The sequence below is a fragment of the Chiloscyllium punctatum genome, chromosome 5 (genome assembly GCF_047496795.1).
Source record: "Chiloscyllium punctatum isolate Juve2018m chromosome 5, sChiPun1.3, whole genome shotgun sequence".
NCBI classification, from domain to species: domain Eukaryota; kingdom Metazoa; phylum Chordata; class Chondrichthyes; order Orectolobiformes; family Hemiscylliidae; genus Chiloscyllium; species Chiloscyllium punctatum.
The window spans coordinates 39,311,932-39,334,249 of NC_092743.1; the positions used below are offsets into that span (position 1 = coordinate 39,311,932).

Below are 22,318 nucleotides of genomic sequence, written 5' to 3' on the forward strand. Positions count from 1 at the left end.
GATGTATAATGCTTTATCTTATTTTGTATGATATTAACATGCAATTATTTGGAATCCATGGATCTGCATCTAGAATGTGTTGGATTCTGGTAAGTTGGAGTTTAGAGGCCAAGAATGTCAACCATTTAAATTCTAAATTCCTTTAACAAGAGTTCATGTTTTGCTCCAAGAGGACATCAATGTAATAATGTATGCGAAATTGACTAAGGGCAAAGATAATAATAGGCTTGTTAGAATTGTTCAAAACGATGAATACGTTTGATAAATGAGGAGAAATTGTTTCCAGCAACAGAAAGGACAGTAACCAGACAGCATAGATTTAAGTGTTATGGCAAAAGAACCAAAGGCAATTTGAAGAGCTTAGTTTTGACAGTGAGTTGAAATACATTGCTTGAACTAGTGATGAATCTGATTCAATAATAACTGTTATAAGGAAATTGTTTAAGTATTTGATGGGAACAAAAGAGAGGGCTATGGATGCAGAACAAGGGAGTGGGCTAAATGAATAGCTCTCCTCCAAAGAACCAGAAGAGTCATGATGGGCCATTTAAAACTAGATGATAAGGGCTGCTGGAGACAGGAAATAATTTTAAGAGTATAGGAAATATACAAGACACCACGAGAATCCTGAACCTAAAAATAAAAAAAGACAATCTTTTGAGGGAGGGAGTTTTTTTGACTTCTTTATGGCCTGTTTGCATATTCCCAGCATCATCTTCTTTTAAATTTCCAACTTTTGTGTCTACATCACTTATTTACAGCGTTTTTTCCAACTGGCAAACCTTCAACAGAGAGGCAAATGACTTGCTTTACATTTCTAACACATGCAGTTTCTTTTTATTTGCATTGACAATGTTCAGTGTTCAAGTCCCAGCATTGACAACATCCTAAACACTATTCAGCCTGTCATGTCTGTGCTAACTTTTTACAAAAACAACATTACTAGTCCCAAGCTCCCATCCTTTACACACAAACCAGCAGACATTTTCTCTTCATGTGTTTATCCAATTTCCATTTGAAAAGCTGCCTCCCACCACCCAGTCAGCTCAAAAATGAATACTCTTTCTTTCTTCAACATTTCAATCCCTCACCTTGATGACCACACAAAAAGAATTCCTTTCCTGCCTTGTCCAAAGAATCTGTGGAGGAAGATACAGGAAAAAAGTATTATGTATAAATTACAAACTATTTTTCCCATTTCCTTTAGGTACAATAATGTGTTACGGACAAACAGGGGCAGGAAAAACCTACACAATGACTGGAGCTACAGAGAAATATGATTACCGTGGTATCATTCCAAGAGCAATTCAGCAGGTATGATTTGCAGTGACTAATCTACAATAATTGGTTCTTTGGGATTCATCTCCTATTAACCAAGTGTTCCATTCCATGTGTGATCAGTGTTCCTGCATTGTTATGAATGAAGATTCAGCCACAAGTTCTTTCATGGATTCCCAAAATTGGAAATCCTAATCCATGTCTAACCAATTTATCAAAGTTCTATGAGGTAAGGGCAGCATTGTGGCTCAGGGGTTAGCACTGCTGCCTCACAGCTCCAGGGTCCCAGGTTCGATTCCAGCCTCGGGCAACTGTCTGTGTGGAGTTTGCACATCCTCCCTGTGTCTGCATGGGTTTCCTCCGGGTGCTCCGGTTTCCTCCCAAAGTCCAAATATATGCAGGTCAGGTGAATTGGCCATACTAAATTGCCCATAGTGTTAGGTGCATTCGTTAGAGGAGAATGGGTCTGGGTGGGCTACCCTTCGGAGGATCGGTGTGGACTGATTGGGCCGAAGGGCCTGTTTCCACACTGTGGGGAATCTAATCTAATATAAGAAGCAGAGTTGATAAAGGAGGATAGGTAAGTGTAGTCTGTTTGGATTTCTAAAAAGCATTTGATAAGGTTCCATATAAAAGGTTATTGCAAGAGCTCATCATATTGGGGTAATATATTAGCATGGACTGAGGATTGATTAACACACAAGACAGACATTTTCAAGTTGGAAAGATGTAACCAGTACAATGCCACAAGAATCAGTACTAGGACCTTGATGCTTTACCACTTATATGATTAACTTGCAAATGTGATGTAGCAGATTTGCTGATGATTCAATATAGGTGGGGAGGGTATATTGAGATGAGGATATAAGAAATCTGCAAAGAAATATAGGTAGGTTGAGGTGGTGGGCAAAAACTTGATAGATTGAGTTTAATGTAGTACAGTGTGAAGTCATGTACTTTGATAGGAAGAATTAAATACAATTACTTAAATGGAGGAAACTCCAATAGTTCAGAACAGAGTGATCTGAAAGTTAGCATCCAAGTACAGCAAATGATTGAAAGGCAAATGGAATTCTAGCCTTTATTGCTTCAGGATTTACAGTGTAAAATAGGGAAATATACAGGATGTTGGTGAGTCCACACCTGGAATACTGTGTATAGTTATGGTGCCCATGAATAAGTACTAGCATGGAGGCAATTCAAAAGAGATTCACTAGGGTTGATTCCTGGGATGGAGAGGTTGATTTATCAAATAAAAGCTAAACAGGATAGGTGTTTGTTCATCAGCATTTAGAAGAATGAAGAGTAGTCTTATCGAAACATACCTGAAAAGATGTTTCCACTAGTGGGGGGTCTCTTGAACTAGGGGACATAGTTACAGAAGAAAGTATCGCTCATTTAAAGCAGGTGTGAGGAAATTTTGTCTCCCAGAGGTTAGTGAATGAATGCCTGGAATTCTCTACACCAGAGAGTTATTGAGGCTGGGTCACTGAAATTGTTTAAAAAGAGATAGGGAGATTATTGAAGTAAGGGGTGCTGAAGGCTTTAATGAACTGGCATGGAAGAAGATTTGAGACTTGGGGCAGATCAGATTGGGGCAGACTGAACCCATCAATGATGAAACCTTAAGTAAAGCCACAGCCACTATGGCGATGAAGAATGGCCATCCAGAGCCACAACGCTGCCACAGCCACCACCACAGCAAGCCCACAACCTCCTTCCTCCACCGTAGCCGAAGAAAAGAATAAAAGGTCAATTTTGATACAAAAGAGAAATTAATAATTTAAGAAACGAAACAAAATGCAAAGGAGAATGCAGCCAACCAGGGGAGTAGAAGTGTATGGGCACAGAGCCCGAAGATTTCCTAACCTGCCAGTGCCACCATCTTAAATTCTAAAAAAAGTTAGAAAGGGCTGGGGGATCTCAGCAGGTCTGGCAGCATCTGTTAAGGGACAAACAGCAATAATATTTTGAGTCCAGTGACCCTTCATCAGAATAGAGCTCATGATACCCGTTGATTACAAGGATTCATTGAGCATGCATCTGAGGAAGGATGAAGCGCTTGTCATGTGAGGAGCAGCTGAGGACTCTGGGTCTGTACTCAATGTAGTGTAGAAGAATGAAGATGATCTCATTGAAATTTATTGAATACTCATTGAATACAGAGAGACATGGATAGAGCAGATCTGAAGAAGATGTTTTCACTTGTAAAAGATACTAGGACCTGAGGGCACAACCTCAGAGTGAAGGGACACTCATTTAGAACTGACATTAAGGAGGAATTTCTTCAGTCTGATGTTGGAGAATCTGTAGAACTCATTACTATAGAATAGAATGTGGCAGACAACTGAAAGCTTAGAGTCTTATGAGCAGCTGCTCACAATGTGCTCTCCTGTACATTGGAGAAATGAAGCATAAATTGGGGGAGTGCTTCACAGAATATTTCAGAATGTTGTGGAGGCCACACTGTTGAAGTGTATTTAAGACAGAGATGGATAGGTTCTTGATTAGTAAGGCAATCAAGGATTATGAGGAAAAGGTAGTAGAATGGTGTATCGACCGTGATCAAATTGTACAACTGACCTGATTGGCCAACTGGCCTGCACCTATACCTTATAGAGTGGGAGTTTACTGCAAGCCTTCTGAAAATCCAAATGCACCAATTCCACTAGTTTTCCTTTATCTATGCTACCAGTAAGATCTTTAGAAAACTCTAATATGATATCCCTTTCATAAATTCATGTTGGCTCTGATAACTGAAGTTCCTTGGTCACTCTGGGATATTTTCTATATCTTCTTCTAGGAAGATAGACTCAAAATAACTGTTCATTTTCTCTGCCATTTCCCTGTTGTCCACTATAAATTGTCCTGTTCTCGTCTGCAAATAGGCTTTGCAATGTACGTTTTCTTTCTTGCTTTCTCTGTCTTAAAAGATTAAATGAAATCAATCATACCTATATTTAAGCACTGTGAAATTTAACAGATTGGTATCTGGCCTTTTCAGTTCTAAGAATTGCTTTTGTGCACATCTGAAGAGATTGAAGAAATACACATATAAGGGGCATGGAGCAAAAACAGAAATTGCTGGCAAAATTCAGCAGGTCTGACAGCATCTATGGACAGAAAGCAGAATTAACATTTCGAGTCTGGTGACTCTTCAACTGAGAGTTTTGGCAGTGACCAATTGAGTTTCAGATCTCCAGCATGTGCAGTTCTTTGTTTTATTAAATGACATGGATATTCAGTTCAATCACAAGGGAATACTTTAGTTTTAGCAACGGAGTGCCAGAGAAAGTACCTAGGCAAGATCCAAACCTTATAACAGAAGAAAGACTAGTAGAGAATAAAAAGGTAAAATGTTCAATGTTCTTGCTCACAGATTTTTAAAGAGGTAGAAGAACAGGGGGATCTTTCTCTCACTGTATACGTCTCATACCTGGAAATCTACAACGAGACTCTGTTTGACCTACTGTCTAGCCTGCCTGATAGTTTGGAAACTGATGGACACATGGTGGTAGTGGAGGACAACTATGGTGTGCATGTCCGAGGGCTCTCAATTCACCAGGTCAGCACTGAAGAAGATGCTCTTAACTATCTGTTTGAGGTAAGAACACTCAGGAGCATTGCAGAAATATGGGTGCAGAATCAAGGATTGGGTGAGGGCTAATGTTCCTTCTAATCTGCTTAACAAGCTGAAAGTTCCCATGCAGCCAGAGCAAAAGTCAATTCTATTGGTTACCACACGTGCAGAGATGTGCGAGACTGTAAACTTTTCAATCACCTGTGCATTCCAAAAAAAACAGAGCATTTGCTATATTACAGAAGAGTGGATCTGTTTTAAAATTATGCATTCTCTGCATGTAGCAAGGTCAACATTTACTGCCCATTTGATGGGGTTTCATGACAGTCAAACCTGAAATGTTAATTCTGTTTTTGTACAGAGATGCAATGTTACTTGCTGAACATTTCCAAGATTTTCTATTCTTATTTCATATTTCTACTATCCTCAGTATTGTATTTTTTGTTTTGATAACAGTTCATCTGCATTTGGTGGCATTATTTAGGCAATGACTAGGACACCAGGGATCAATAACACGGACTGAAATAGACAGACAAGATCTTGGTCTAAGACCTCATCCAACGAATGTAACATTCCTTCATTGGCAGAAGAAAATGAGGCTTTGGAGAACTTTCTTTTAGGTTGGGTGTTAGATTTATTCATTGACAAGTGTAACTAATTGTTGTGAGACTACATAGCCAACATGTCATGTGTCAAGTACTGTACTAGACCATCTGTTGTATGAAGAGTAGCAAAACAAAATCCACTGGATGAAGATCTGGCATTTTTCATTTAAATTTGAATTTCTAACTGAAAAGAACTAGAAGGCATGACATAGAGTCATAGAGTCATAGAGATGTACAGCATGGAAACAGACCCTTCGGTCCAACCCGTCCATGCCGACCAGATATCCCAACCCAATCTAGTCCCACCTGCCAGCACCTGGCCCATATCCATCCAAACCTTTCCTATTCATGTACCCATCCAAATGCCTCTTAAATGTTGCAATTGTACCAGCCTCCACCACTTCCTCTGGCAGCTCATTCCATACGCGTACCACCCTCTGCGTAAAAAAGTTGCCCCTTAGGTCTCTTTTATATCTTTACCCTCTCACCCTAAACCTATGCCCTCTAGTTCTGGACTCCCCGACCCCAGGGAAAAGACTTTGTCTCTTTATCCTATCCATGCCCCTCATAATTTTGTAAACCTCTATAAGGTCACCCCTCAGCCTCCGACGCTCCAGGGAAAACAGCCCCAGCCTGTTCAGCCTCTCCCTGTAGCTCAGATCCTCCAACCCTGGCAACATCCTTGTAAATCTTTTCTGAACCCTTTCAAGTTTCACAACATCTTTTCGATAGGAAGGAGACCAGAATTACACGCAGAATTCCAACAATGGCCTAACCAATGTCCTGTACAGCAGCAATATGACCTCCCAACTCCTGAACTCAATACTCTGACCAATAAAGGAAAGCATACCAAACGCCTCCTTCACTATCCTATCTACCTGCGACTCCACTTTCAAGGAACTATGAACCTGCACTCCAAGGTCTCTTTGTTCAGCAACACTCCCTAGGACATTACCATTAAGTGTATAAGTCCTGCTAAGATTTGCTTTCCCAAAATGCAGCACCTCGCATTTATCTGAATTAAACTCCATCTGCCACTTCTCAGCCCATTGGCCCATCTGGTCCAGATCCTGTTGGAATCTGAGGTAACCCTCTTCGTTGTCCACTACACCTCCAATTTTGGTGTCATCTGCAAACTTACTAACTGTACCTCTTATACTCGCTCCAAATCATTTATGTAAATGACAAAACATAGAGGGCCCAGCACCGATCCTTGCGGCACTCCACTGGTCACAGGCCTCCAGTCTGAAAAACAACCCTCCACCACCACCCTCTGTCTTCTACCTTTGAGCCAGTTCTGTATCCAAATGGCTAGTTCTCCCTGTATACCATGAGATCTAACCTTGCTGATCAGTCTCCCATGGGGAACCTTGTCAAACGCCTTACTGAAGTCCATATAGATCACATCTTCTGCTCTGCCCTCATCAATCTTCTTTGTTACTTCTTCAAAAAACTCAATCAAGTTTGTGAGACATGATTTCCCACGCACAAAGCCATGTTGACTCTCCCGAATCAGTCCTTACCTTTCAAAATATATGTACATCCTGTCCCTCAGGATTCCCTCCAACAACTTGCCCACCACCGAGGTCAGGCTCACTGGTCTATAGTTCCCTGGCTTGTCTTTACCGCCCTTCTTAAACAGTGGCACCACGTTTGCCAACCTCCAGTCTTCTGGCACCTCATCTGTGACTATCGATGATTCAAATATCTCAGCAAGAGGCCCAGCAATCACTTCTCTAGCTTCCCACAGAGTTCTCGGGTACACCTGATCAGGTCTTGGGCATTTATCCACCTTTAACCGTTTCAAGACATCCAGCACTTCCTCCTCTGTAATCTGGACATTTTGCAAGATGTCACCATCTATTTCCCTACAGTCAATAGCTTCCATATCCTTTTCCACAGTAAATACTGATGCAAAATATTCATTTAGTATCTCCCCCATTTTCTGTGGCTCCACACAAAGGTCACCTTGCTGATCTTTGAGGGGCCCTATTCTCTCCCTAGTTACCCTTTTGTCCTTAATGTATTTGTAAAAACCCTTTGGATTCTCCTTAATTCTATTTGCCAAAGCTATCTCATGTCCCCGTTTTGCCCTCCTTATTTTCCTCTCAAGTATACTCCTACTTTCTTTATACTCTTCTAAGGATTCACTCGATCTATCCTGTCTATACCTGACATATGCTTCCTTCTTTTTCTTAACCAAACCCTCAATTTCTTTAGTCATCCAGCATTCCCTATACCTACCAGCCTTCCCTTTCACCCTGACAGGAATATACTTTCTCTGGATCCTTGTTATTTCATTTCTGAAGGCTTCCCATTTTCCAGCTGTCCCTTTACCTGCAAACATCTGCCTCCAATCAGCTTTCGAAAGTTCTTGCCTAATACCGTCAAAATTGGCCTTTCTCCAATTTAGAACTTCAACTTTTAGATCTGGTCTATCCTTTTCCATCACTATTTTAAAACGAATAGAATTATGGTCGCTGGCCCCAAAGTGCTTTCCCACTGACACTTCAGTCACCTGCCCTACCTTATTTCCCAAGAGTAGGTCAAGTTTTGCACCTTCTCTAGTAGGTACATCCACATACTGAATCAGAAATTTGTCTTGTACACAATTAAGAAATTCCTCTCCATCTAAACCTTTAACACTATGGCAGTCCCAGTCGATGTTTGGAAAGTTAAAATTCCCTACCATAACTACCCTATTATTCTTACAGATAGCTGAGATCTCCTTACAAGTTTGTTTCTCAATTTCCCTCTGACTATTGGGGGGTCTATAATACAATCCCAATAATGTGATCATCCTTTTCTTATTTCTCAGTTCCACCCAAATAACTTCCTGGATGTATTTCCAGGAATATCCTCCCTCAGCACAGCTATAATGCTATCCCTTATCTAAAATGCCACTCCCCCTCCTCTCTTGCCTCCCTTTCTATCCTTCAAGTATCATTTGTATCCTGGAACATTAAGCTGCCAGTCCTGCCCATGTTTCCGTAATTGCTATGATATCCCAGTCCCATGTTCCTAACCATGCCCTGAGTTCATCTGCCTTCCCTGTTAGGCCCCTTGCATTGAAATAAATGCAGTTTAATTTATTAGCTCTACCTTGTCCCTGCCTGCCCTGACTGTTTGACTCACTTCTATTCTCAGCTGTACCCATCTCAGATTGATCTCTTTCCTCATTATCTCCCTGGGTCAAACCCCCCCCTCCCTGAATCTCCCCCCCCCCCCCCACCCCAATCCACCCCCCACCCCCTCCCCCCTCCAACCCCCCACCTTACTAGTTTAAATCCTCCCAAGCAGTTCTAGCAAATCTCCCTGTCAGTATATTAGTCCCCTTCCAATTTAGGTGCAATTCCATCCTTCTTGTACAGGTCACTTCTACCCCAAAAGAGATTCCAATGATCCAAAAATGTGAATCCTTCTCCCATACACCAGTTCCTCAGCCATGCATTCATCTGCTCTATCCTCCTATTCCTGCCCTAACTAGCTCGTAGCACTGGGAGTATTCCAGATATTACTACCCTTGAGGACCTCCTTTTTAAATTTCTGCCTAACTCTCTGTAATCTATCTTCAGAGTCTCAACCTTTTCCCTTCCAATGTCGTTGGTTCCAATGTGGACAATGACCTCCTGCTGGTCCCTCTCCCCTGTGAAAACATTCTGCACCCTCTCTGAGACATCCTTGATCCTGGCACCAGGGAAACAATACACCATTCCGCTTTTTCTCTGCTGGCCACAGAAATGTCTGTCTATATCTTTGACTACAGAATCCCCTAACACAATTGATCTCTTGGAAGCCAACATACCCCTCATTGCATTGGGGCCAGTCTCAATACTAGAAACTTGGCTGTTCGTGCTACGTTCCCCATAGAATCCATCACCCCCTACATTTTCCAAAACAGCATACCTGTTTGAAATGGGCATATCCACAAAAGACTCCTGCACTAGCTGCCTACCTCTCTTACCCTTCCTGGAGTTAACTCATCTATGTGACTTTCCCCCCTTCCTATAACTGCCATCCATCACATATTGTTGCTGTTGCAAATTCCTCATCGCTTCTATCTGTCTCTCCAACCGATCCACTCGATCTGGTAAGATTCGCATCCAACAGCATTTATGGCAGATATAATCCCCAGTAACCCTTTAACTCTCTTTAAACTCCCACATCTGACAAGAAGTACATATCACTGCAAAGGCCATTTTTGCTCCTTCACAATCTACAGATCCAGAAAATAACATCATCTTATTCCTCTACAAACACTGCCCCTGGTTAAATTAATAGCTATGGCTTATATTGTAATTTTAATCAAGAGACTTATCTCCAAAAACATATAATCAAGAAAGAATCCATTATACTCACTACTGTAGCCTTTCTCTTGGACAGACTTAAAACAACAATTAACTTATCTGATTCTGTGCTGTGAAGTTCACCCAACAGTTCCTCCAAGATTAGTTGTAAATTTCACTGTTTGTTAATTTTCCCAGATGCACTCTGATATCCAACGATACACGAATTCAAATAGCAAAGGCGGTAACTGTGCAGGTTCTCTCTCCCTCTCCTGCACTGTCCTCACCATGTGCTTCCTTTGTCTGCTCTTCTCCCTTTTAAACTGCTGTTGGTTTGACTATTTTTTTCCAAAGTTTGATGTTTGCAAATACAAACCCAAATAACTTAAATAAATTTGATACTCGATGACATTGAAAAATCAACCTGAATTAATGCCAGAGAAAGAAAAACTGAATTGATTGTATAAAAACTACATGGCCACCACTGCAGTAATAAATATGCAGTCCAGCCCGTAATGAATTGGAAGCCAGCTGATGCTTTAGAGGCATTGTAGAAGTTTAAACAAATGTGTAGACTGGCAATTAGTAGATTTAGACAAGGTCCTAGGAAAGAAAAGATCAGCTACATCCTTCTGTTGGCATCAGAGAAAGTGTTAGATCTGTTCAATAGTTGGGAGCTAAGTGAAGACAATAGCAAAAACCACACAAGATCTTTTGAAATCAAGAATTGCTGGGAAAATCTCAGCAGGTCTGGCAGCATCTGTAGCGAGAAGCAGATTTAACATTTCAAGTTCAGCACACATCTGCAGCCAAAGTCAAATCTTCAAATTCATTAATATAAATTTCAAGATCTAAGGTAGGAATCAGGTGAACCAGTTGACAATTTCCTGACAAATTGAAAGTTCAGCCAGAAAATGTCATTTTAAAGTCAAAGATGAAAAGCTGTCAGATCAGTTCATTTGGGCCTCTGCACACCATGAAGTACACAAAGGACTAGCTCACAATGTCACAGGCTGTAGATACTAACAGAGCACATGAAGCTCTGAGTAGCCAAATGAAGACACTGACTATCTAAATGGTTTACTTCCAGTTAAGGTAAGAGAAAGGTAGCAGGATAGCAGGTAGCAAGCAACAATTTGATTTCAGCTAGTCAGCATGGTTTCGTCAAGGGCAGATCATTTCTCACAAACCTTGTTGAGCTTTTTGAGAAGGTGACCAAGCATGCAGATGAGGTAGGGCAGTTGATGTGGTGTACATGGACTTCAGTAAAGCCTTTGATAAGGTTCCACATGGTAGGCTGTTGGAGAAAATGCAGAGGCATGGGATTGAGGGTGATTTAATAGTTTCGATGAGAAACTGGCTTTCTGACAGAAGGCAGCGAGTGGTGTTTGATGGAAAATATTGAGCCTGGAGTCTAGTTAATAGTGGTGTGCTACAAAGATCTGTTTTGGGATCACTGCTGTTTGTCATTTTTATAAATGACTTAGATGCAGGCATAGGTGGATGGATTAGTAAATTTGTAGATGACACTAAAGTTGGTGGAGTAGTGGACAGTTTGGAAGAATGTCACCGGTTGCAGAGGGCCTTGGATAAACTGCAGAATTGGGCTGAGAGGTGGCAAATGGAGTTCAACACAGCTAAATGTGAGGTGATACACTTTGGGAAGAATAACAAGAAGGCAGAGTACTGGGTCAATGGAAAGATTGTTGGTAATGTGGATGTGCAGAGGGATCTTGGTGTCCATGTACATAGATCCCTGAAAGTTACCACCCAGGTTGATAGTGCTGTTAAGAAGGCATACAGTGTGTTAGATTTCATTGGTAGAGGGATTGATTCCGGAGTCGCAATATCATACTGCAACTATACAAATCACTAGTATGGCTGCACTTGGAATATTACATACATTTCCCATATTTTGGGAAGGATGTGGAAGCATTAGAAAAGGTGTGGAGGAGATTTACCAGGATGTTGCCTGGTCTAGAGAGAAGGTCTTATGAGGAAAGGCTGAGAGACTTGGGTCTGTTCTCATTGGAAAGAAGACGGCTAAGAGGGAATTTGATAGAGACATACAAGATGATCAGAGGATTAGATAGGATAGACAGTGAAAGTCTTTTTCCTAGGTTGATCATGTTAGCTTGTACGAGGGGACATAACTACAAACTGAGAGGTTTAAGACAGATGTCAGAGGCAACGTCTTTACTCAGAGAGTGATAAGGGTGTGGAATGCTCTGCCTGCCAATGTAGTTAACTCAGCCATATTAGGAAGATTTAAACAATCCTTGGATAAGCACATAGATGATAATGGGATAGTGTAAGGGGATGAGCATAGATTAATTCACAGGTCAGCACAACATTGAGGGCCGAAGGGCCTGTTCTGTGCTGTATTGTTCTATGTTCTACGTTCTAACTGAAATTGTAACAAAAGAAAATGCACCAGACAGAGAAAAAGGGTGCAAGAACTGTGAACAACCAAATGATTTCACAGTCAGAAGGAAATGGCATCCATATGGATTAGACTGCAGACCATGTGGAAACCCAAATCTTTGAGAAAAGATGTAAAACAAAACAAAGACGGCAAATGAGTTATCAGAGACAGAGCCACAGGGCGAATAAGAAGTCTAAAGAACCAAAATGTCTATGCTATAGAAGATGACAATGAGTTTGGCAATATGTTAGTTGTAGCAACCATATACCTACAAGAAACATCTGGATACCACAATACCCAGAGAAAAGATTGCACAACTAGTCAGATCAGGACGAGGGTGAGAAATAAACCCACAACCATCATCTTAAGTTAAAATTTGATACCATACCATACTGTAACATTTTACCAGTTAGACTATATCAAGACTGTTTTATAATCATGTGAAAGCAAATTAGTATCCTAGAGAAAATACTATAAAGCCAGGCAACATCACACTATTTGACAGCTAGGAATAACACAAATGAGACACACAAAGGAAATTATGTTGACTGTACGTTTCATGTCACTGGAACAAATGGTCCTGCTATTCTGGATTTGAGCAGTTGTGAGGAACTGCAGCTTATCTCTGTAAATCTTGAGATGAATAAGGTGATACTGAGGGTTGGAGGGAATCCCTCTGAAAAGCATCCTCTGATCATAAGTAAAGTAAATCTGATTCAAATGTAACCAGAGTGTTTTGACAAAATCTTTGAATACTTTGAAGATTTTGTGCATCACATCAACAGTGACCCAGTGACGAAGCCAGTGATTCATTCGCTGTGTACCAATGAACTAAAAGAAAAGCTTGGAAGAGAGCTCTAAAGATGGAAGAAAAGCTAGAATCACAGAGCTCACAGACTAGGAAAATTCCATTCCATTGTCATGAGCAAGAAATCAAAGAGGTTTTTAAATATTTGCCTCAATCACAAAACAATAATCAAGTAATAAACAGGTATCCTTGCCTTATTCCAAAACTGTAAAAAAAACACCCCATTACTATCATGGATAAATGCTTTCAACCAGCTTGATACCAGAAATGGCTACGAGAACATGAAGCTGAAAAAGGAATCTTCACTGTTCAGGGAATTACAGGTATACAGTCATACAGCATAGAAACAGGCTCTTCATTCACCATGCCTAGGCCAACCAACAGGCACCAAATTATAATAATCCCATTTACCTGCACTTGGTCCATAGCCTAATATGCTCTGGCACTTTAATTGCATATCCAGATGCTTCCTAAATGTTAGGAAAAATATTCAACATACTCTTGGGCCAACTGTGTTCCAGCAAGAAGTAGGCAAGAGTTACCAAGGATATAAAGGATCCGTGAGACCACAGTCTACGTGGAGTCATTGAGAGAACTAGAAAACTGGGATCAAGCCAAATGCAGACAAATGTGTTGTGAAAGTAACAAAAGGATTGTAAATGGAGCAGACAGCTGACAGAATATAATTGAATTCTGAAAACATCACAGCCAGGAGGACTCTACCAGTGCTTTGACGGAATGCTCTTTTAAGCCGACAAGATTTCCCACCAGTAGATCCAAGTCAGAAAATAGTGTGACAATAATATGTCTTTAAGAGGTGTATTTTGTCCTGGTTTTCTTTTTGTGAAGAGAGGTTGAGACAGAGGTGTGAGCAATCTGCTTCAAGCCAGTAAAGTAAACAACTTGTGAGGCCTTGGATTTTTTTAAAAGTTGGAACAGCCTGAATTACAGTCAAATTTCCACAGAACTAAGACTGTTTTAAGTTTTAACCTTCAATAGCAGTTGCTACAGTCTTGAAGCTGGATGTGGAAGCTCTTTTTCCTCTCTCTGTTACAGCTAAAAGCTGAGGTTCTCTTCTTGCTGCTACAGTTCCCAACCTCAGAATTCTTAGCTTCTGGCCTGCTTTTGTAGCTGCAATGGCTAGGTCAGTAAAGTCTTTGGACAATGGTGACCCTAAGCACAGTTGATGGGGACCGAGGAAGGGAAGATGGCCACAGTGTTAAATGCTAATTGCGTTGTAGCCAAGCATGAATGCCTGTTACCACCTATCAGCACAAACTAAAATGTTGTCCCAATCTTGTTACTTGCGACCGAGAGCTACTCATCTCAAGGGCAATTTGTTGCAAAAATGTTGGCCTTGCTACTGATGCCTACATCTCATAAAAGATAAATTTAAAAAGTTTTCAGCGACAACAAAGATGTTGTCAAGATTCATAATCTTTGTGGAATCCACTTTGCTCAGTCATTTATTAATAACACATGGAGTGAATTGAATTATCTAAAGAAATAATCAGTAGTAGTGTATTTTTGGCGGTACACGCTCAATGGGCTGTAGGCCTCTTCTGTACCCTATGATTCAATGGCATCTAGAATTGTGGGGCCATTACCTTCAAACGCCTCTTTGCACCTTCTTTATATTGCTTTGTTTCACATTGCAGGGGGAAACTAACCGAATTATTGCATCACACTCAATGAATAAGAATTCCTCCAGGTCTCATTGCATCTTCACAGTGTATGTCGAGGTAAGCTTGGTCTTGATTCCTTTGGCTTGTAATGCTCTTATTTGATGTGATTTGATTTGATTTATTATTGTCACGTGTAGGGAGATATAGTGTTAAGTATTGTTTTGTGGGCTATCCAGGCAAATCAGACCTTACATAAGTATAAGGTAAGAGAACAGAATGCAGAATATTGCGTTCCAGTTATAAAGAAAGCACAGAGAAACATCAACTCTGGTATATGAGGGGTCTATTGAAAAGTCTGACAACAGTAGAAGTTGTCCTTGAATCTATTGGTATGTGTTTTCAAACTTCTGTATCTTCTGCCTGACAGAAGAGAGTGAAAGAGAGTATAACAGGGGTGGGAGGGGTCTTTGATAATGATAGCTGCCTTCCCAAGGTAACGAGAAGTGTAGATAGAGTCAATGGAAAGAAGGTTGGTTTACATCATGGACTGGGCTATGTTCATTACCCTCTGTAATTCCTTAAGGTCTTGAGCAGAGCAGTCGCCATATGAAGCTGTGATGCATCCAGATGCGATGCTTTCTATGGTGCATTTGTAAAAATTGGTAAAAGTAATATGGGCATGCTGAATTTCCTTAGCTTTCTGGTGAAGTAAAGTATTGGTGTACTTCCTTGACTGTAGCGTCAACATGGATAGACCAGGACAGATTGTTGGTGATACTTATTTTTGGGAACTTGAAGCTCTCGACCATCTCCATCTCAGCACCATGATACAGACAGGGATGTTTCCTCTACTCCACTTCCTGATGTCGATGACCTGCTCCTTTGTTTTGCTGATATTGAGGGAGAGATTGTAATCTTTACACGATTAAGTTCTCTATCTCTTTCCTGTACTCTATCATTGTTGTTTGGAATCCGACCCACAATGGTAGGTTGGATCTAAAACTTGTAAATGGAGTTTGAGCAGAATTTGGCCACACAGTGGTTAATGCATATGGAGTATAGTAAGGGATTGATTATGCAGCCTTGTGGGGCACCAGTGTTGAGGATTATCTTGAAGGAGGTGTTGTCACCTATCCTTACTGATTGTGGTCTGCAGGTTAGCAAGTCAAGGACCCAGTGCAGAGTGGGGAGCAGAGTCCTAGGTCTTAGAGCTTGGAAATGAGTTTGGTTGGAATTACAGTGTTGAAGGTAGAGCTAAGGTCAATAAATAGGAGTCTGACGTAAGCATCCTTGTTATCCAGATGTTGCAGGGGTGAGTGTTGAGCCAGGGAGATGGCATCTGCCCTGGACCTGTTGCAATATTAAGCAAATTGTAGCAGATCAAGGCAATCTGGGAGGCTGACAATGAAAGTGCCATTGCTAACCTCTCGAAGCCCTTCAAAATGATGGATGTCAGAGCCAATAGGTGGTGGTCATTAAGGCACGCTGCCTGATTTTTCTTTGGCACTGAGGTGATAGTGATCTTCTTGAAGCAAGTGGGAACCTCAGATCAGAGTAAGGAGACGTTAAGGATGTCTGCAAATACTCCCTGTCAGCTGGTCCTCATAGGATCTGAGTGCATGGCCCCAGACTCCATCCAGTCCAGTCACTTTCCATGGGTTCACTTTCAAGAAGGCCAATCTGATATCTGCAGCAGTAACTGTCGAGGCAGGTGACATCATTTCGCTGACCTTCTTTCAAAACAAGCATAGAATGCATTGAGCTCGTCGGGGAGGGATGCATTATTGCCAACGATTCAACCCAACTTCACTTTATAACCTGTTATATCATGTAAGCATTGCCACAATCGACGTGTGTTTGTGTGATTAGTCTGAGACTCTAGTTTAGTCTGTCTCAGCATCCCTGTTGGCTTTGCAAAGGCCGAATCTAGATTTCCTGTATATGTTAGGGTGACCCCAACTCGAAAACCTCAGACTTGTACTTCAGTAGGCAGTAGATCTCCCAGTACATCCATGGTTTCTGGTTAAATTTATAGAAGAATCATAGAATCCCTACATTATGGGAAGCATGGCCATCTGGCCCATTGAGTCCACACTGACCTTCTGAAGAGCATCCCACCCAAACCCACCCCTCCACCCTATCCCTGTAACCCTGCATTTCCCATGGCTAATCCACCTAGCCTGCACATCCCTGGACATTATGGGCCATTTAACATGACCTATCCACCTAATGTGCACACCTTTGGTCAAGGAACACTTGCATTAACTTCCTTGGTACACACTCCTCTACACAGTTACTGATGACGTTTGTGGCAATAGTGGCATTCTATTTAGGTCAGCTGCTGAGTTATTGAATATGGACCAGTCCACTGACTCCAAGCAGTCACGTAGGAGTTCATCCTTTACCTCAGACCAGCACTGTAAGCCATTCCTTCAACTCAATGATAGATTATGGATTAATCTCACAGACTACCTGAACAGAAACTGTGTTACTCATTTATTCAAATCTTGTTAATTTCATAACTTGAGCTGGAAAAAAATGCAAAATTTCATGTTATGCGACTTTATATTTTTGTTTTGGGAAAAAGCTTTATTCATATTAGCAAAATATCTGTATTCACAGAAGAACCTTTAATATCAGCAACAAAAACAGAAATTGCTGGAAGACCTGAGCAGGTCTGGCTGCACAGTTAACATTTTGGGTCCAGTTGACCCCTCCTCAGAAGTGATGGTACAATTGTTAACTCTGATTCATCTCCACAGATTCTGCCAGACCTGCTGAACTTTTTCAGCAATTTCTGTTTTTGTTTCTGATTTACAGCGATTTTTATTTAGAATTTTTAATGTGGTTGAAATGCTAATTAATTAGAATTTCCATACTGTATAAGTAATGAAACATAAATTCTCAATTGTCTTCAGAATCAATGAACACCTAACTCCATTATGCTCTGATTGTTTAGTGCCAGATGCTCAGCAGGAGTTGCCTGCTATAGGACCTTCTTTCAGGTTCTGAGACTGCAAGATAAATCAAAAGGTTGCCCCTTAGGCCCCTTTTAAATGTTTTCCCCTCTCACCACAAACCTATGCTCTCTAGTTCTGGCTCCACCCCCGCCCCCCAAAAGACCTTGTCTATTTACCCTATCCATGCCCCTCATGATTTTATAAACCTCCATAAGGTCATCCCTCAGCTTCCGACTCTCCAGGGAAAATAGCCCCAACCTATTCAGCCTCTCCCTATCGCTCAAATCCTTCAACCCTGGCAACATCCTTGTAAATTCTTTCTGAATCCTTTCAAGTTTCACAACATCCTTCCGATAGGATGCACACAATATTCCAAAAGTGACCGAACCAATGTACTATACAGCCACAGCATGACCTCCCAACTCATACTCAATGCTCTGTCCAATAAAGGAAAGCATACCAAATGCCTTCTTCACTATCCTATCTACCTGCAACTCTACTTTCAAGGAACTATGAACCTGCACTCCAAGGTCTAGTTTGGTCAGAGACTTGAGTTTTAAGGAATGTTTTAAAGGAGGAAATCGAAGTAGGGTGACAAGAGAAGCATAACATTAAACTGGAGCTTGGTGTCTTAAAACCAAACCCTATTTTTGAGTTATGTCATTGAAGGGCAGCATGTAGTTGAGAAATAAGAGTGAGTCAAGAATAGATCCTTGGGGGAACCCCAGAGATAACTGCAAAAGTAAGAGGAAGCTATTAAACTGACTTTCTGATTATGGTTACTCAGATAATAACGGAGCCAGTTAGAGCAGTACAAACTCAGCTGGCTGGCAGTGAAGGGACATTGGAGGAGAGTGGTGTGATTAACTGTGTCAAAGGTTGCAGATACCTGTAGGTCAAGAAGGACAAGGAGGAATAGTTTATTTTTGTCACAGCAACATAGAATACCATTTGTGATTTTGGAAAAAGATGTCTTGGTACTGTGGTAGTGGCAAAATCCTAATCGGAGGGATGCAAACAAGGAGCTCGGTAAGAATAACACATTCAAGGACTTTGCAAAAGAACGGGAAAAGTTGTACCATTTCTCTTTATGTTCTCACGCTGTAGAATAAAGCAGCTTAACAATGTCTACCTGGTATGTTGTAAAAATATATTTTTTCAGTCCACCTTTGAGAATATTGGAGACACATATTCAAAAATATCTATATATTTCTATTTGAGGTCATACTGGTACTATTGTTGTGCCATCACCAGAAGGTATTGGACAATGTGAATCTGTGGTATGGATCACTGAGCAGTTGTCACAGGCATCTCAGCCTCATGGGAACCAATGAATAGTTGTCAAAACATTAATGTTTTTCTTTCAATTGACTTACAAGTAGTTTCTGTTTGTAACAAAATGTTTAGAATTGCTCATCTTTAATTTTCCATTTTTGTTTGCAGACTCGATGGAAGGAGGCTTCAGAAGTCAAGTTTTTGGCCTCAAAGCTTAACATGGTGGACCTTGCAGGTTCTGAGCGTTTGGGAAAAACAGGAGTCAGTAGCAATCAAACTGTTTCATTCCATTGTTTAATCTGTCAAATTGGTTAATTTGCTGTTTCCCAAGTCAGATCATTTTGAACTTGTGGCCAATGCACCCTTTAACTTTTCTTTTGTAGTGAGCTGATGATTTATTTAAGTTCATGACCACTTTAAACTCTTTTAGCTCTCTTAAAGGGACAAGTAGGATCACAGAATTGTTATAGCACAGAAGGAAGCCACTTGGCCCATCATATCTGCGTCAGTTCTCGAAATGAACACCTTATTTAGTACCTTTGTCATGATATATCCATATAACACTGCACAAAATTCCTGTTCAAATAACCATCTGATTCCTTTCTGAATACCTCAACTGAACCTGCCTCCATCATGCTCTCGCAAAACCACTTGTTGCATGAAAAAGATTTTCCTTATACTGCTTTCATTTCTTTCTTGATTAATTTAAATTTGTGGCCTCTTGTTCTCTATGTTTTCACAAGTGGGAACATTTTCTCCCAATTTACTATGTCCAGACTGCTCCTGAATTTGGTTATTTCTATTGGATCTCCTCTCAGCCTTCTCTTCTTGGCCTTCTCTTCACAAAATAAAAGAGAACTAACTTTGATTTGATTTCATGTAATTTATTACTGTCCCATGTACTGAGGTATAGTGAAAAGTGTTGTGAAAAGAATATTGAAAAGAAACTTGTCCAACCTGTCATCATTACTGATCTGCTTCATTGCTGGAACCATTCTAATAAACATCTCATATGCTTTCTGTAGTGTCTTGGCACCTTTCTCAAAGTGTTGTGCCCAGAACTGGAGTAAGATTCCATTCAGACTGCACTAATGTCTCAAATAGGTTCAAAAAATCTCTTTATTCTTGTAACTTATTTTATTAATAAAACCTGGGTCATTGTATTCTCTTGACCTGTCCTACCAGCTGTAATGACTTGTGCACAGGTGCACCCAGATCCCTCTGCTCTTAAAATCATAGAATCATACAGTACAGAAGAGGCCTTTCAGCTCATTGAGTCTGTAAAATATACAACTACATACACTAGTCCCACTTTCCTGCACTAGTTCCATAGCCTTGAATATTATGACATTTCAAGTGTTCATTCAAGTTCTTTTGAAAGATTCTCAGGTTTCCTGCCTCAGCTTGAAATAATTCAGAAAAGATTTACAAGCATGTTGCCTGGATTGGAGGGTTTGAGCTACAGGGAATGGCTAAATAGGCTGGGGCTACTTTTCCTGGAACTTCGGAGGCTGAAGTTTATACAAAATTTATAAAATCATGAGAGGCATGGATAAGGTGAATAGTCAAAGTCTTTTTCCCAGGTTAGGGGAGGCCAAAACTAGAAAGAATAGGTTTAAGGTGAGAGGGGAAAGATTTAAAAGGGACCTAAAGGGCAACTTCTTCACACAGAGGGTGGTGCGTGTATGGCATGAGCTGCCAGGGGAATTGGTGGAGGTTGGTAAAATTACAATTTTTAAAAGCCATCTGGATGGGTACATGATCGGAAGTGTTCAGAGGAATATGGGTCAAATGCAGGAAAATGGGACTAGATTAGCTTAGGATATCTGGTCAGCATGGACGAGTTGGACTGAAGGGTCTGTTTCTGTGCTGTACAACTCTACGACTCTATAACTACTCTCCTAGGCACAGTATTTCAGACCCCACTACAGTCTGAGTGAAAATTGTTTTCCTCAAATCCCCTCTAAATCTCCTGCCTTTCTCTTTAAAATTATGCCTTCTTGTTATTGATAGTTTGACTAAGGGGAAGAGCTGCTTTCTATTCACCATGACCATGTCCCTCCTAATCTCATACACCTTCATCAGTTCCACCCTCAATCTTCGCTGCTCCAAAGAAAACAATCTGAGCTATCTAGCTCTCTTGATAGCTGCAAAGTCCCATCCCAGGCAAGATCTGATAAACCTCTTCTGCATCCCGTCCAGTGCAATCACATCCTATCTAAGTGTGGTGTTCAGAACTGCACACAGAATTCCTGCTATGGCCTAACCAAAGTTCTGTGTACAGCTCTAACATGACCTCACTGCTCTTATAATCTGTGCCATGACTAATAAAGGCAAGAATCCCTTCTTAACTACCCTATTAAAGTGTTTTGCCACCTTTTGGGATCTGTGGATTAGCACCCTAAGTTTGCTGTGTTCCTCTGAGCTTCTTACTGTTTTGCCATTGATTGAGTACTCCCTTGCCTTGTTCCTTCTTCAAAGTGCATCACTTCACATTTATCACGGTTACTTTCCTTCTGCTATTGATCTTCCCATCTGACCAATACGTTTATATCCTCCTGTAACCTAACAACTTCCACTTCACTGTCAACTACCAGCCAATTGTTATGTCATCTACAAATTTACTTAATTCCTCTCACATTCTCATCTATATCACTTAGGAATATCACAAACAATAAGAGACCAGCACTGATCCCTGTGGTACGCCACTGCACACCAGTCTCCAGTCACACAAACAGCTTGCCACCACCATCCTCTGCATCCTGTCGCTAAGCCAATTTTGAGTCAGCTTGCCAAGTTACCTTGGATCCCATGACCTTCTTTATCAGTTTCCCATATGGACCCATGTTGTTTAGCCCCCTTCATACTTGTTATATGTATTTTTTCAGTTTCATCCAATCCTGAATATTCCTCTGGCACCCACATTAGAGTTGTATTTCCTCTGGCATCCACATTAGAATTGCACCATTTATCTTACAGCGTCTCTTCACGTTCTTTCTACCAAACTGTATCACTTCACAGTTCTCCACATTGATTTAATCTGCGACCTATCCACTCACTCTACCAATTTGTTCTCTGCACTATTGTCCTTGCTTATAGTTTATAGTGGTTCCAACTTTTGTATCATTGGAAGTTTTGAAATTGTATCCTGTCCAAAATTATAGTCTGCACAATAACTTTGACTGCAGTATGGAGGACACTGTTACATTACTGAATGACTGACTCACTACATTAGATGTGATCCTTCAGATGAGCATCATGCCAAGAAACAAAAGTGGTTGGGAACCTTAGCAATGAATATAACACAATTTGCTTCGTATCTAGAATAAGATTACTTGCTGAACATTACAGCGAGTAAATATGTTTTTGAGTACTACAGGAACTCAGCAAGGTTCCACAAATGGCAATAAGATAAATGACTAGTTTGTCTTTTTTAGTGGTATATTTTGAGAGATAAATGCATTTTATAGTAGGAT

The 22,318-nt window shown here is 40.8% G+C and overlaps 1 protein-coding gene across 1 annotated transcript in view; it reads left to right on the plus strand.

Annotated features, from left to right (window-relative positions):
• The window catches only part of kif9 (kinesin family member 9), a 109,948-nt gene that overhangs the window by 18,224 nt on the left and 69,406 nt on the right, over positions 1-22,318 (plus strand). Inside the window, exons 4-7 of the mRNA XM_072570115.1 lie at positions 1,208-1,314; positions 4,658-4,882; positions 14,641-14,724; positions 19,011-19,103. Coding sequence (XP_072426216.1) covers positions 1,208-1,314; positions 4,658-4,882; positions 14,641-14,724; positions 19,011-19,103 — 509 coding nt within the window. The remainder of the gene's footprint in view (positions 1-1,207; positions 1,315-4,657; positions 4,883-14,640; positions 14,725-19,010; positions 19,104-22,318) is intronic.